This window comes from Cydia amplana, chromosome 1 (assembly GCF_948474715.1).
Source record: "Cydia amplana chromosome 1, ilCydAmpl1.1, whole genome shotgun sequence".
Lineage (NCBI taxonomy): Eukaryota > Metazoa > Arthropoda > Insecta > Lepidoptera > Tortricidae > Cydia > Cydia amplana.
In genome coordinates, this window is record NC_086069.1 from 9,987,231 (window position 1) to 10,004,071 (window position 16,841).

The 16,841-nt window shown below is 36.6% G+C and overlaps 2 protein-coding genes across 4 annotated transcripts in view; one reads left to right on the top strand and one right to left on the bottom strand.

Moving 5' to 3' along the window:
* Positions 1-16,841, bottom strand: part of LOC134647513 (uncharacterized) — a 206,595-nt gene that overhangs the window by 136,994 nt on the left and 52,760 nt on the right. The gene's annotated exons all lie outside the window — the stretch shown is intronic.
* Positions 1-16,841, top strand: part of LOC134663129 (rho guanine nucleotide exchange factor 17) — a 150,073-nt gene that overhangs the window by 123,224 nt on the left and 10,008 nt on the right. For all 3 annotated transcript variants that reach the window (XM_063519479.1, XM_063519460.1, XM_063519469.1), the window contains exons 4-12: positions 2,175-2,252; positions 10,634-10,816; positions 12,149-12,377; positions 12,803-13,115; positions 13,270-13,361; positions 13,806-14,028; positions 14,304-14,395; positions 15,650-15,780; positions 16,235-16,395. In XM_063519479.1, coding sequence (XP_063375549.1) covers positions 2,175-2,252; positions 10,634-10,816; positions 12,149-12,377; positions 12,803-13,115; positions 13,270-13,361; positions 13,806-14,028; positions 14,304-14,395; positions 15,650-15,780; positions 16,235-16,395 — 1,502 coding nt within the window. The remainder of the gene's footprint in view (positions 1-2,174; positions 2,253-10,633; positions 10,817-12,148; positions 12,378-12,802; positions 13,116-13,269; positions 13,362-13,805; positions 14,029-14,303; positions 14,396-15,649; positions 15,781-16,234; positions 16,396-16,841) is intronic.

The following is a 16,841-nucleotide window of genomic DNA, read 5'->3' on the forward strand; positions in this document are numbered from 1 at the left end:
AACATTATTTTACAGAAAACCCCTATAAACAAATGTATACGCTCGTATAAATAATGTAAATCGTAAGCTGCGGCCAGTAGCCGTAATGAGTTTGTTATCGATCCGACACGAGGTCTCTGATAACCGGCAGCGGATCATAACATGATTTTCCCACGTGCCGCGGAAGCACATTGGATCTTCAAAATAGGGATTTGTGTTTTTCTACCTTCAAACGTTTATTTAGAAGTCAAGATTGGAAACTAATGAGTAGAACGTTTACAATCAATTGATTTCGACACAAAAATACTACGATTTTAGGTTTAGGTTTTTTTTGTCCAGTGGCACCGTTCTTGCAAAGGTTAGAAATATCAAAGAAAACTTATTTTTTTAGACATTTAGGTTACAGCTATTGAAAGGTCAACCCAGTTCTGTGATACCTACACAGACAAAAGTTAGTATTCTTAGACACGCTACATCGATCGTTTAATTTCTTGAAACAAGGTTCGAATATACGAGTATGTTCCAGGCACTCTCTAATTTCTATGATTGCAGCTTACTAATTTCAGAAATAAATAAAGGTGTTAGTTGTACTAAGCGCCACTTGCACCATTCCCCTAACCCGCGGGATAAACCGCTTAAACCTAAAGTTACCATGGTTACCAGTACAATTAGACACTGTGTTAACGGTTTAACCGCTTAATCCCGGGTTAGCGGGATGGAGCAAGTAGCGCTAATTGGTTAAATCTGTGGTTCAAAAATAAATAAATATTAAACTGGCCTCCCCCACTACTTTTTTGTGCAGAGGCCGTAAAAAAAATTACCTAGGGATTGAATTTTATAATATTATCATTTTATAAAATAAGCTTTACATTACATTTGAAGAATATGCTTCAAATTTTAAGGTCCTACCTTAAACGGCTTAAGCTGTGCGATGTCTATAAGTTTTCTATGTGACGGAACTATTTTATACAGGGTGATTCAAGAGACATGAGCAGGACTAAGCCTGACAGTATCAGTAAATGTAAAAGAATCGTTCACCACAATAATCAAGTAAAACAATTTTTTCTGGTGTTATACTTTTTGGTAAGGACAAATTTCATGATCTACAATCATGGATACCCTACAACATTTAATTAACAAAGATAAAACCTTTTGTTTTGTTTCTTCAGTGACGAGTTTGGCTTAGGCTGTAAACATGAGTAATTTCACCGCTAAAGCTCTCGAGTTAATTATTATGTACTCGTACATGACAATGCAATATTGAATAAATGACTAAATGAGTAAATTAACGGTTTAACGTACTTTCCAAAGCTAAATGGTTTGCAATGGTAATACATACTTCTTTGTCACTCTTTCTAGTAAATATAGTTGCGCCTTACACGCCTTTTAGAAAACGCGACCCTGGACTACGAGCAGTAAATAGTTTAAGAAATACTTATTTAGGGATACTTTTCGGAATAATCGAAGTAATTCGTTAGTCACAGGATTACTTTTAAGATACGTAAGTGTTAAATATTGTAGTCGCAGTTTCACAGCTGGAGTAGAGAGCGCTGTACTGTACCGTGCGTAGGTCTTACTAGTATACGTTTTGTACTATAATTACGTACGTACAAGCAATTAACACCCTAAAACATTACAACGTATGTTACGCTATTATTATTTTGGTTGAACACATCGTGAGGAAACCGGACTAATCCCAATAAGGGGGGGATTACCCTCTGGGTTGGAAGGTCAGATGGCAGTCGCTTTAGTAAAAACTAGTGCCCCCGCCAATTCCTGGGATTCCTTGCGGACCCCAGGCTCTCATGAGCCGTGGCAAAATGCCGGGACAACGTGCAACGCGAGGAAGATGTGAATTGATAACCTATTTACTTCTGCCCAGTTGTTCAATTTGCGGGTCCAGCATTTTGCATCTCTTTTCACGTCGTAGTATAATTTTTTCTATGATGTAATTTTTTTTTGACATTATACATTTATTTACAAACAAGATATATACAGTGGTATTACTAAAATAAATTAAAAACTAGCTTAAATCTAAAATAGGTCCTTGAGAAATTGTACCAAGGATGCTGGCGACATTTCCTCGCTGTATCGCAATGCTGATACGTTGTGCGAGGTAGCCGGTAGCTAATAATTATGAAAGTTGTAATATTCATATATTATTATGATTCTAATAGTGCTTTATGTTATTTCAGGACACGCGGACACACGTCGTCGTCGAGTTGTACGACACAGAGAAGTCCTACGTTGAGGCCTTGGAGATTCTAGTAAAGGTGAGATCTTATGATTATGATATTTTAAACAATATCCTACCTATTTATTGAGATAGAATGCCCAGAAAAGTAAAATACGTATGATACTAATTTAATTTCAATGTCAATGCGTGGAAGCTAATTTTCATAATATTTTCGCTAGATACAGAAGAGCCTCTGCAGTATTCGAACTTCAAGATCTTCAGAGACGACACGTACTAGATCCATTCTAGATACGTTATAGTTTAGATATCAACTAGTTCTCTTTTGCAGCGCAATTCGGGCAACCAATGTTACTTTTACGTTAGATAGAGTTAGATATCTATTACATGTGAATTGGATCCCTAAGTCATATCCTGTGGAAATCGTTCAAGAGTATCTCCAGAATCGCGCAAATGTCAAATTTGACAGGTTAGATTTTAAACATATCGTTATCGTATCTTGGTGATGTCTAAAAGATATCTAATAGATGTCTATTTCAAAATCCGAATCGGGCCCCCTGTCTCATTCACCGCATAAGCTTTGCTTTAATCGCCAAGCCTTGGCAGGTGTTTTAAGACTTTTAAGCTTGGTAGCGTAAATATGACGAAAACGTAATTATCGCTAAATTATATTAACTTGCAGAAAGCCCGCTGTTTTAACAGATTTAAAGGTTTCGAATCGTCTTTCCATTCCACCCTGACACATGCATGACACGTACTCTGTTGCCTTCTAACATTCTGATATCACACAAATCACCACACCTTTCTTAATTTCAAAAGGATGCAAAACCGTCGTGAATATGTTAATATCATTACTGTTCATCATCTCGAGGGCCTGTTACTAATTAAGATGTGGCCCGAAAGCAATTAAGGAAGGTTTGATAAGGGTACTGACCCAGGCCCATGTTAACCGATAATAGCTGAACGTTACTGAATCTGATACTTAGATACGCTCTTATGGTAATCGTGGTGATATTAAGAGTATGCACGGTTTCAAAAGGTTCATAATCGTGTTGTAAAGCTTAGTTTCATTGGTCTGTTTTTGTAAGGGGCTTGGTTGAAATGAAATCTTGGTTGCGTCAATCTTTTCCGCAAAAGGTATGGCTTATACGAGATAATACGGATCACTGTATTAGGAAAGAACAAACAGAATGTAGAGGTTTATTAAACTCTTCTTTACTCAAACTTATTTTTATGTTATCGACTATGGTAGGTACTAGTAGTCTTGTGTATTGCGTATTTGCGTTCATCTTATTCAAGCTAAGCGCGACAGCGTGACGGTGCGCAAGTATATTAAATTCAAAATGCATAGGAACTCTAGAGAGAATAGAAACGCCATTTAATTTTTATTATAGTTGATTGTCCTCAAGCAGGGGCCTGCTTGTAGCAGGGGCTACAAGCAACGGTTATTATTAAATACTTGAAAAAAAGCACGCCAGGAATATACATATTATATAAGTATATTATATTCAAAACAACCGGGATTCAAAAGAGTAGGTGCCTATTTACTTATTTTTTTTGTTATAATATAAACCTACACAGAGGATGGTATGTCATACATAAAAGCGGCCGTATGCCGTACAGCTAATATGATTGCTGGTATCCATTGTTCGTGCAGGCGCACGTTGCACGTGCATGCTAAAAAAGTGACGTACTCAGAAAGTGACGTACTCAGAATGTGACGTCCTCAGAAAGTGACGTTCTCAGAAAGTGACGTACCTACTCAGAATGTGACCTCCTAAGAATGTGACATACTCCGCCTAAACCATCCCTTTTGATCTGCTATTTATGTACTTACGGAAGAAGTCATTTAAAAGCAATCCCCTGCCATAAAGAAACAAAATTGTTCTAAACAGACTCTGAAAGTACCCAATAAAATCTGAAAAGAATCTCGTAATTCGCCCTCCAGCGCTTTATCATGCAACATCAGGCAGATATAATTTTGAATAACAAAAGGACAGTGATCTATTTTTGTTGAACATTCAACGCTTTTTAATACTCATCTTTTAAATGGTCCGGAAAAATAAACCTTTTGTTCCAATGGCACCTTAATTATTTTTATACGAAATCTTTTAGATCTTCATCCATTCATCCTGCAAAAGTCGACCTTTTGTTCCTACAGCTCCTTTATAACGTTACTTTTCCCCTAATTTTCCTCATTGGCGCCGGTTCCACAAACTCGCTCACGTCCTTAATTTATTGTAATTATGTTAATAACTCAGCTCGGCCGTGCATCTGATTTAAATTAACTGTCGAGTGACAAATTCATTATATGTGTGGTTGGATCACGTGGCGAGATTATAGGGTTGGCGATCCTGGAATGTTGGATCGTTGACTATTTTGTTAGGTAGCTATTCCTATCCTGTTATAGAGTCAGACCGAGAAAAGTCTGCAGCGATTTTGATAACCCACGCAGTGCAAGTGTCATTTTAAACGTCAAACTTCTATGAATTTATGACGTGTAAATAACACTTGCACTGCGTGGGCTATCAAAATCGCTACAGACTTTTCTTGGTCTAACTCCACCAACCTAATACCTTTGCCAATAATATTCCTGCGATAAATATGATCAAGTAAAGTATGAACGTACTTATAAGGATTTTATTTCAATCGCGTTTTATTTCCTTATTGTCTGTATTCTTTATAAGCTCGAAGAAAAATTTGAACATAAACGTTAAATTTTGTAAACAAAATTAAAGAGTCAAAAATAAATAAAAATTAGGTTAATCTTATAAATCACTAGATCTGACTAGAGAAAACGGAGGAAAACGTTAAAGAAAAGCACAACGCTCGTACCTACGCCAGTTAATGGTAGTAATAAATTATTTCTCAGATCATTATTTTTTTAATTAAAAAATATATACGGACAATAAAAGCTATAGAAGCTTTTCACACTTTAACATTTAATAAGGATACTTCAAGGAAGTGGTACAGCGAAGCCTAGCTTAATTGAAGTGCATCAGAACTTTATGATGTTGGGACTAGTTTGTTGAAAACTTGCAAATTACAAAACTTTCATCCAGTAAATAGTGACAACCAGTACTAAAAAGAACAAGATACAATTTTAGTATTTAATATATTGAAAATTCATAAGAATTTCTGCGATTTTATTCTCGCACTGGGGAAATTGAATAGAAATGTCATATTTACTTCGCTCTCTCCAGGTGTAACCTCGTGAGCTGCTTATAAATTCGATATCAGTTGACTCATTCATCGCCGAATGCATGCAAATAAATTAAAAGCCAGCTTGTGGTATTTGTTCTCGTACTTAATAACTACTTTTTTCCTAGAACTTTCTTACTGGTGTCAAGCTTAATTAATTTTGCATTAGTTTTCCTTTAAATTTCCAGGAATTTTATTACTATATCTGGAGTCGTATTCGGTTTGTAAAATTGGTTATAATTTAGATTTGTTTTTGTTGTGGATATGATCTGTCAGTGTCAAAAGTAACGTTTCTGGCTGAAGCCATGTCACACTGATAGATCATATCCATAAGAAGTTCAGATCAAATTCATAAACAGTTGTTAAAATTAGAATACACGCTCTAGGTATATTTAAAATGAAAATATTATTCTACTAAAGAGTGTCACTCGGGGTCGAGAAGAGCGACTTTTTAGAGAAGGCTTTAAGGGCTATGTAGACGGCGCACGAAATCGTATACGATTTTAGTTACATTGCGGACCATTGAGGTTACATCAATTGGGCCGAACGATCAAATGATGCAATGTAATGAAACTCGCATGCGAGTTCTCGCACCGTCTAAAACAGCCCTTAAATGATTACCTATTTAAAGTCCCCGAACAATCAAACGTTGTTTGCCAAAAATGTAAGTCAAATTTGTTACTCTAACAACAACAACGCGTCAACAACGCGAACGCGTCCCTTTGAAAGCACACACAAATGATTACCACACTGAAGTATACGAGCTCGAGGATACGAGTACGTGTTGTTTACTGCTTCTGTGCAAACTTTCGCCTTGAGCCGGCAAGGTGAAAATTAGGGTTGGTATATATCGCCTACAATATTGTTTTTTTCTTTGCAGTCTGATATTATTGTATACATATATTATGTACAGTAAAATCTTGACTATCATATATGCAACCAACAGTCCAACAATGTTTTAGTTGTACAGTCAGCGTCAAATATTTTGTAGCAGTCAAAGTGGCCAAATAGTTCGGTACACCATACTAAATATATGGTGTACCGAACTATTTGGCTACTTTGGTTGCTACAAAGTATTTGACGCTGACTGTATGTACTACTATTAGGTTGTTGTATTATAGGTTTTCCGCTCACTGATCAATCTCAGCGCACCAAGTTGTGTTGTGTTGATGTGTTTTCGCGACTCCTGTGAGGAAATTAATTAATTAACTAGTTGCTCTGTGAGCTGTAGAACTCGCGATAAGATTGATAAGCTTAAAATATGTAAAGACAAAAAATACTTCGTTGAGTCATTATCACAGCGTACTCACAATGGTGTTAAGTTCCATAGATACTAATGGCACTTAAGTCCTTTATGCCAATTTCAACCTTTATTTATATTTTACAAAAACGAAGCACCAGAAAAATTCTATGTAACTAAGTACTGAACCTGCTCACAACATTTTACGAAAATCGGTTAAGAATTACGACCTGCAGAGGAGAACATCCGAACATACGAAAGCAGATTGCCCGCGACAAAACGGAGACATTCGCTAACGCTTCATTCAATAAAGTTGCCTAATTTAGCGATATATATTATTCAGATACGGTTAGTGTTTCTCGTCAAATAGTAGCAATGATGCTATCTCTCTGCAAAGGTAATATAATAGGTATATGTGAAAAAAACAAGCCAATAACTTATTTATATAATAGTAATTTGCGATTTGCACCCTTTACTCTTTTTAGACGGGAAATGACTTTTCCCAATGAAGCTAAAATGAAGTGTGAACCCTTTCCCGTCTTACTAACTGCTTCGCCGCTAGCTAGCTCAAGAGCCCAACTTTAATTACTCTACTCATTTGCATCTAGGGTTATTGTGCGAGTAGATTTTATTAAGACACAAAGTTTAATAATCTAGTTTTTTCAAAGCATCTTTTGTTAGGAATAATAATTTTCACCTCAGCAGCTCGAACAAGGGTACTTTGCTACTTAAAAACAGTGTGCAAAATCGTATTTTGCTCACTGAGTGAGACAAAATGAGCAAAATGCGATTTTGCTCACTGTTTTTAAGTAGCAAAGTACCCTTGTTCGAGCTGCTGAGGTGAAAACTTAATTGTTGGTACATCTTAAGAAAACATGAGTGAATAGAGGTAAGTGATGAAGAAGGAATACATTTTTCACCTCAGCAGCTCGAACAAGGGTACTTTGCTACTTAAAAACAGTGAGCAAATTCGCATTTTGCTCACTGAGTGAGACAAAATGAGCAAAATGCGATTTTGCTCACTCAGTGAGCACAATTCGATTTTGCTCACTGTTTTTAAGTAGCAAAGTACCCTTGTTAGAGATGCTGAGGTGAAAATTTAATTGTTGGCATATCTTAAGAAAACATGAGTGAATAGAAGTAAGTGATGAAGAAGGAATACATTTTTGGGGTTCTCTAATATGTTCTCACTGCTGAGGTGAAAAGTTTTGTGAACTACACGAGATCAAAGTTATTTACATCTGGTGCGCTTTTGAGTCCCTTACTACGCTCAAGATTCTAAATTAGATCTAGTATCGAATCTTTTTTCGCTTGCACGGGACTCAAAATAAGCACTAGAAGAAATATCAAACTTTGATCTCTTGTTGTACAAATAACTATTGTTTGGACCAAAGGATGCTTCTTCAAATCTGTTTAATCAGTCAATTCCATACACTATAAGGATCATTGTGACTTAGTTTATGTTATGAATAATAACAGTTATTGCATAAGATAGGTATATGCCTGTTTTAAAGATCAACAAAAAATAGGCCTACAATATACATAAAATAATGTTGTTTAGTTACCGAGTTTATAATACATGTCAGCTGAGCTGTCAAAGCGCCTTATAGAGGCTTCTGGTGACCAGAGGGCTGGCCAATATTTTGCCCAGCGGATCAGCATTGCCATCCAGCGGGGCAATGCGGCCAGCCTTCTGGGTACCCTACCGAGCGACCACGACCTAGGCCACATTTTTTATTTATAAGGTTTTATTTTAAGTGTTTTTATTAAATAAATACATACATATATGTTATTCAATTACAGTTTGTTATGAATACATCACGCCTCAGTATACTTGCAATAATAAGTTCATTAACTTGGTACTTATGTACATTGTCAGTATTGGCAACCCTTATTCGCTAGAAACTTTCCGCTTTTTGAGTAGGGTTTTATAACTTCACTGTCGTCTGCAGTTTGTCTGCTTAAAATATGATAATTATTAAACTCTCAAGACAGGTTTATTATAGGCATTATCTTGATATTCAGTTCAGTTTTACGATATTTCTTATGAACCAAGATTCAAGCCAGAAAGATAGAGTTTTGTCACGAAATCGTGAAACCTATGTAAACAATGTTCGCTCTATTTGTTGAAACCTAAGTAAGATCCTAGACTAAAGCTGTATTAATTTCAAACTTCACTAATTTAATCAAAGTCAATCAAAAATAAATGTATAGAATACTCCACCTAGAACCGTCAAGTAGATGTCATCTTCATCTCGTCTAGTTCACTTCTAGTTACATAATTTCCACAATTTTCCACCGCCAGCCCTGATTTCCTTGCGAATTTTCCACTCCCCCCAGGGCGACAGCAAATCTCCCACCCCTCACCCGTCTGGCACGTTCGCTTTTAAATTCATGACAAAATGCCCGCGTGAATAGTTTAAATACTCGGATGCTTGTTCATTATGAAAATATGCCTATCTAGATCATCAAAATTAATCAACTCGTGTATGTACGAAAATCTTATTGAAATCAGAAATCAGAAATATTTATTGTGTAAACTGTGTAAGTATAAGAACTATAACTAAGATATTATATTGACGACTGATATAGCTTAATCATAATCAGTGACCTTGCTTAAGAGGTTTTCGGTCCGAAATTTGGATTATCCAAACTCGAATAAATTTTTGGTTCCAAATTGGGATTTCGTGTTTATTCGCTCTTCAAACTTACCAAATTTTACCAAAATCTGACGAAAAAAGTCGACAACACGATGATGTGAATTCCTTTCTGACCCATTTTTTTATTAGTGCTGTTTGTTACTCGTATAGTTATCATGATCCAAACAATAATATGTTGTTTATATGCAATAAGTACACGTTAAAGTCAATTTCCTTGAGCTTGTTTTGTGTAGGAGGTCGGGTCGGTGTATCGTGAACCGCTTACTCTTTATTAGATAGATAGTAGATTTAATTTAAAATAAGGATGACACTGCAACATTTTGAAAGAAAAATGTAATTAAATGAATAATAAGCTCGTTTAGGAACATTTGTATCTAAAATAAATAATAAATTCGTAATATTAAATGTCTACATCAGATTCGTGTGCTTATTGTGTGTTGCACCAATTATTTTAAGTAAAGTAAATAATCAGACCTCAATGCTCATTATAAAAATATCGAATATGAATAAAAGAAAAACGCTTAAGCCTGCTCCTGAAAGTTATAACCGCTTGAAAGCTATCCCATCTCATATCCATAAAATATAAGCACCCATAATCTCGAAAAACAAGTACGTAGACATTCCTCACGAACTCAATTTTCCTTATGAGTAGGGTTGCCAAACTGTCCAAGTTGCGCTCGGAGTCCATCGTGTCCCAGTCCCCGAACTCTTGGTCACTTTACATCTTGTTATGGTTACGAAGTAGGTATTATACTTCGACTTTGTCGGAGCAAAGTTATGATTTATTGCTGAGTAAGACAACTGAATTAAAGCATATATTACTCTTAGTGGAGTGCTAATAGATATTTACGGCTTTTATCATTAGTTCCGATTTGTTACATGCATACAGTGTGCCTCTTAACGGGAGTATTTAAATTAAATGGCAGGTATAAAGTTTGTTTCGTTTGAAAACTTATTTAATTGTTATTAAGTACTTCTTAATAAGAAGTTCTTACCCATTCAGTCTTAGTCAGTTAGTTCAGTAGATTGTTCATAATTCTTTTTTTTCATTGAATTTACTTATCATCTACAAGCTAAATATTTTCCACACGGCTTATTCTAGGGGGTGGATATAAATATATAATGTATGTAGTCTAAGCTAAGATGTCCATCTATTTTTAAGCTAGTTTTTTTTAGTAATACCACTGTATATATCTTGTTTGTAAATAAATGATTATTTGTTTTCCATCTATTTAGATCAAAATTTATACATGTCGCATAAAATAAACATTATATGTAAGTACTTATGTAGTTAAGGAACGGTACTAAAACGTACTGTTGTCATTTTTTCATTTTATTTAAAGCATGTTTCATTTTCAGAAATATTTCCAACCACTCAAGAGCCCGGAGAACGCCACGCTGCTGGACGGGTTCCTGGTGGACGTGATCTTCTACCAAGTGCCGAGCATCCTCAACGTGCACCAGGTCTTTCTGGAGCAGCTCCGGCGGCGGCTCGAGACCTGGGACCTGCAGCAGAAGATTGGAGATGTGTTTCTTGAAGTGGTAAGTATTTTACTTTTTATAGTGGCCATCACATATAATTATGTCGGAGGGGTGCTGACCTGCAGTGAGTGTGGACGTACATTTGCTGCAAAGATTGGCTATGTCAGTCACCTGAGAGCGCACCAGTGACGCTCTCAGCGGTAGATAGCAGTCGCTGTGGCCGAAAACGGCTAGGAGATGATGATGATGATGAAGTATTTTATAACGGCGAAGGAAAAGCATAGCCCGTTATTGAGCAGATACTGCAAACTATAAACGAGGGTTTTGTAGACATAAACCATTTGTAACTTGCGCACTCCAAGGCACCTCACGTCTAAAGACGCAATGTTTGTGTGCTTAAGTCTAGAGTCCATCTACGCTATGTTTGCGCCGACTTAGCTGTAAGGGAGCGCCATACTAGACGTAAGCATTTGGAGTGGAAATTTAGCGTGATGGAACATAAAAAGATTACTTTATTAGGCGTGCTTCGAGGGTCGCGCAGTAAAAAAAATGGAGATTTCAGGATTAGGTATACTGACAAATTATCGCATAGATACATAATTACTTTTAAAAAATCGGGGTAAGGTCAATGACCGCTACACGGCTGAGATAACCGACAAAACAACAACCTACCTTTTCCTCTACTTCCTAATAGCATTATCCCCGTAAATCTAATAAAAATTGTACTACATCAGCCTTACGCTAAGTTCCTTTTATCGGGGACAATATTATTCGGGTGACAACTCCTTTATTATGTCGCAACCTTTTCGCAACGACTTTTTCACGTGTAACATTAATGTTAGGGTTTACACAGAAGGATTGTAGACATAGACATAGAAAAGTTTTATTCAACATCACATGAAGTTGCAGAGTTAACAGATAGTGTAACGCATTTTTACAGATAAACCTTAAATTTAGACTTAAAAACTAAGAAATTGAGTTGTACATCTAAGGGAGAAATATTCATGAGTGTTAAATAGGAGCTTGCCTCAGCATAATGTTGCAGTATATTTAATTATTTACTACAACGCTGGTTTTCAGGCAGACCCTTGATACATTATCCCTTGTGTTTTATTACATACATTTCAACTGCATTACTAACAACACAATAATGTACTCGGGTGGCTTTTGGAGTTATCGTGACATGAAGGCAATTATTTTACAAAAATAAGATAGATTTGCATAACATTCAACGGGATGAGACTCGGCCACACCGCTCTTTTTTTCGTTTCTCAGAATATTTGCTAAAAATATACTTCATCTAAACAAACTTGACTGAAATCCACCAGCCATTAGAAAAGACCCTGTTACTTTACGTCAGCCGCAGCACATAACATGAAACTTTTCTTCCAGTTCACCAAACCTACTGTCATGGACACCTACATGTCCTTTATCAACAACCTAAAGAAGGCGAAGGAGACGATAAAGACTGCTGCAGCGTCACGGCCCGCGTTCGCCAAGTTCCTGGACGCGATGGCGAGGGACCATAAGGGGAAGTGGTCGTTGGACAACCTGCTGATCAAGCCGGTCCAGAAGTTCCCGAGCTACAAGCTGCTGATACAGAGGTTGATCAAACATACAGGTCAGTATTTTAGTTTTTATTGTCATTAATCGATTCCAGTAGATTTAGTTAATTATCAAAAAATAATTAGGTATTATGAATTCCTATTACCTTCTATAGAAAAGGTTCGGATGGTATGATACTCGTATTCGTATTTATAAAAGATTTTATAACTATCAATTGTAAAAAATAAAAACTGTTAAAATAATATAAGTATATTCTCAAATGTAATAAAAACATATCTCCTGCCTCTAGCTAGAGTCTAGACTACGTATTAATAGTAATACTATATATCTAAGCAACAACGAAGTCAAGTCCAGATAACCCTTTCAACGCGACACGCCTTTGATGCGATGACGTGCCCGTCGTGAACCTTGTCGAAATGCACGAGGTTGATGTTGCTGTTGCTGTAGCCTTTTAAATCACGCGTATGTTTAATGTTACAGACCAGTCACACCCCGACCATAAACTGCTACTAGAGGCTCAAAAGGAAATCCACGAACTCCTAGAACTGATAAATTGCACAGAACGAGAAAGTTTAGAGTTAGAACAACAACAGCAAACTTTAAGGGACCTAGAACAAATGATTGAGGGTCTCAATAACCTGGCGGCAGCGGAACGGACGTTTCTCAAGCACGAGACGGTGTCGATGTTGTCTGCACAAGGGACCATTAAAGATAGAGCCCTGTTCCTTTTTAACGATACTCTTTTAATAACGAGTGTAAAAAGACGAACAGGGACTATGAAAAAACCCATTCCGTGAGTAATTCGTTGTGTGTTTTCTACCCGAAACATCAATTTAATAGTTTTATCAAAAAATATTACAAGTTTATACATAAGTAATTAAAAGTTTGAGTGCTTCATAATTTTAATGAATTTTATTAAATGTGAAACGTATTTAATTATATTACAGAACATACCAAAGTAATATAGCAAGTCAGATGGAAGGTAATAAATACAAACTTTTGATGAGGATACCATTAGCCGATCTCGAAATCGTTAAAGGTGAGTACCATTACAGTTTATCAAGAATAATGGATTTGTACTAGTATACATATACTTAACCTTTTGGACGCCAATGACCGATATATCCGCACCGTAGGTTCAACGCCAAAGACCGATTAATCGGTCACAGACCACAGAGCAACATAGACCTACGTGCATATGCATAAAGTTCAATTTCAGTTTTGACACTTCAGTAATGTGGCGTCAGCGTGACAGCTTTTGTGTTTGACACGGCGTCGAAAAGGTTAATCTCGAATGTTTGTATTATAAAAATACTTAGTAAAAAATTGTTGTTGTTTCTAACATTATATTTGTGAACCCATTCATCTACTTATTGCTTGTCCGAACCAAAACAGATTTAATAACTATTTTTATATTAAGAGTACAGAATGTAAATATGTATCCCATATGATATTTATTTAAAAAAAACATCAATACTTTTAGCAAAGGACGAAAATCTCCGAAGGGTAATGCACGAAGTGGAAACGCTAACAGAAGACGTAAAGACACTGACACAAATATCTGAACAAGTGGCTGCGTTGCATATGTCTCACTCGCACTTAGAGGAAATAGTGAGAGATATGCTGCACACGATGAACAGGCAGTTGTCGGAGCGACAAAATAGTGATACGCAGCTGTGTTATATGGAAATTAGTTTAAATACTTCGTAAGTACTGAAATATAAATACAAACTAAATATATAAAAAAATAGCCCGTCCCGGGCTGCCCCCGACGCAAAGGTGCCCATCACGCTCGCTGCGTTGCCGCGTTGGATTGCGATTGACAGCCTTTTCAGCAGTTAGTTTATTTTACGAAGTCCTAAAGAGCCACCCAACACAATTGTAGTTATTCTACATAGTGTGGAAACTAATTACTGGGGTAGATATACTAGATATATTTGGCTTTAGACGCATTATTAATTGGATTTATGTAATTTTTCAGAAATGGACCCGAGAATCTTACTTTAATATTTCCAAAGACGGAGAAGAGAAGCAATTGGGAGGAACTGATAAACGAAACGAAACAAAAGTTATGTAAGTACATTTTCTTGTCTCATGTCTCTGACAGGCTAGCATGAGTTGCGTTCTCGCGCGAGACTCCATGCTTGAAGTCGCGACAACGCAAGTCATGCTAGCTGGTCTGGTGTCACATTACCGCATTTGTCCTAAAAGAGTCGGATGTTTTATATGTTTATAAAATGTTCGTCTCTTTTTATCGGCCTGATGACGTAGGGATGGTGGTGATAATATTTTTGACAAATGTGTGATGTTTTGAAACGTTTTAAATTTTTCCAGGACGGACACTTAGGTTTTCTATAAAGTCTGTTGGAAGTAAGTAATGTAGTCGTAGATATACGGGGTGTGATGTGTAATAGGAGAGAATAATTAAATATTCCTAATATGTTCTAATAATATCTGCAAAGTTATCATCTAAAAATTTAGAAAAATATTTCATTCTATCAAATCTACATTAACATCCACGTTTGTAGTAAACATAAAACCTACAATCCATAACAAAAAGATATGCAATCAATACGTCTATCAATTTGAGCAGCTAAAATCGTGTTCCTTTTTTAGATACTTTACAAGATTTATCGTTTTCATTTTTTTTTAATTCAATATCATAAAAATATTTAAAGTTACATTTGCATGAAATACTAATAATTAATAATTATTTAGCAAATCAACCTATTCATTATTCACTCCTGTCACAGCCCACATCCAGTATATTAGGTCAGATATTTCATATCACAATTTTATCGTTAATTATATCGAAACTAAAACCACGTACAAATTATAAAATAAAAGGTGAACGGAACTAAGTGAACGAACACAATAAGATGTTGATCGGAAAGCAAATGAGTTCACTCGCGGTTGATTCACTACTAGCGGAAACCAACGGTACTGTGTACGAGTAACTGACCTACGGCGTATTTTGCACAATAGTCGTGTTAGTCCTGTCCTTAGATCACCGGAGAAAAATAATGACACATGTTATTTCACTTTCAACATTTGCGTTTCGCTTTTTAGGGTTGCGTAATACTTCTTCCCTAGTTTAAATTCTCAACATCCTACTAGTTTTTTAAATTTTCTAGTGTATCTATCCTTAGCTTCACAATCTTCACATACCCGTAGCAGTGATATTTGATGACCGTTCCATTTTTATTTAATTTGTATGTCTTACTTGTAGTGTCTGGTTTCTTTCACGCCTACATTTCTGAATCAAAGAGTTATAGATGTGCTCAAGTATGTAGAGGTAATTTATTATTAAATATAATGTATTTGCAGGTGTATATGGTCAGGAGAGAACTGCGCCAGAGTTCCTGTCGCCTGTGCCGATCAGAAAAACTCGCGCAGGGCTGCAGTTCACGTGCGCTGCGCCTACGCTACCGCCTAAAGGGCAGGCACCTGACGTTTGGGTAAGCTATTTATTACCTATATATTACTGCGAAACCAAACTGCCATTTGTAGATGAATGATTTTGCCTAGTGTAAAAGTGACATACCTAGATGTCTACGGGGGATAGATGCCTCAATTTAGTTTAAGCGACCTGTGCATACGATACTATAATTTTTAGTTTAAATGTAAGCTTACCCTCATCATTACAAAAGTGAGAAATGTATTATTTTGCTCATTTTCTTTAGATTTTGTTATAACATTATACATGTGAATTCATCCCTATTATATATTCGTTATTATAGTATTTATATGTCTTAAATACTCGAATCGAATTGTTAATTAAGCGTTTTTTTAACATCTCTAAAAAATGCACGTGGAAAAAAAGAATCGAAATTGACCTTTTTCTGGCTAGTGCAACCTCTACTTTAGAAGAGTGTAGCCTAAAACTTCATATTCTTTCTCTCTCGATTTCAGGTATGCAACAGCGACGGCTACGTGGGGCAAGTGTGCGTGTTGACGCTTACTCCAAAGCCGCAAGTGACGTCGTGCAACGGCGTGTGCAACGCGCGCATCTTGTGTGTCGCGTGCATACCGCCCGCGCCCGCGCTCACCAGGCAACAGACTGTCGATATACCGTAAGTGTTTCAGTGTCTATTGGCCGATATATACAACACTCCACTTTAAGCGTGTTAGCACTATTGCCAAAATCATAAGTGACGTCATTCAATGGCGTGTGTAACGCGCGCATCTTGTTTGTCGCCTGCATACCGCCCGCGCCCGCGCTCACCAGGCAACAGACTGTCGATATACCGTAAGTGTTTCAATTTCTATTGGCCGATATAAACAACACTCCACTTTAAGCGTGTTAGCACTATTGCCAAAATCATAAGTGACGTCATGCAATGGCGTGTGTAACGCGCGCATCTTGTGCGTCGCGTGCGTATGTATGCACGGCGCTCACCAGGCAACATAATGTCGATATATAGTAAGTATTTTTCTCATATATTTAAGTAACGTAGTGCCCAAGCTAAACTTCAGTCAAGTTTGTGCATGCTGACAATCTCGCCTAAGCCGTAAGTGA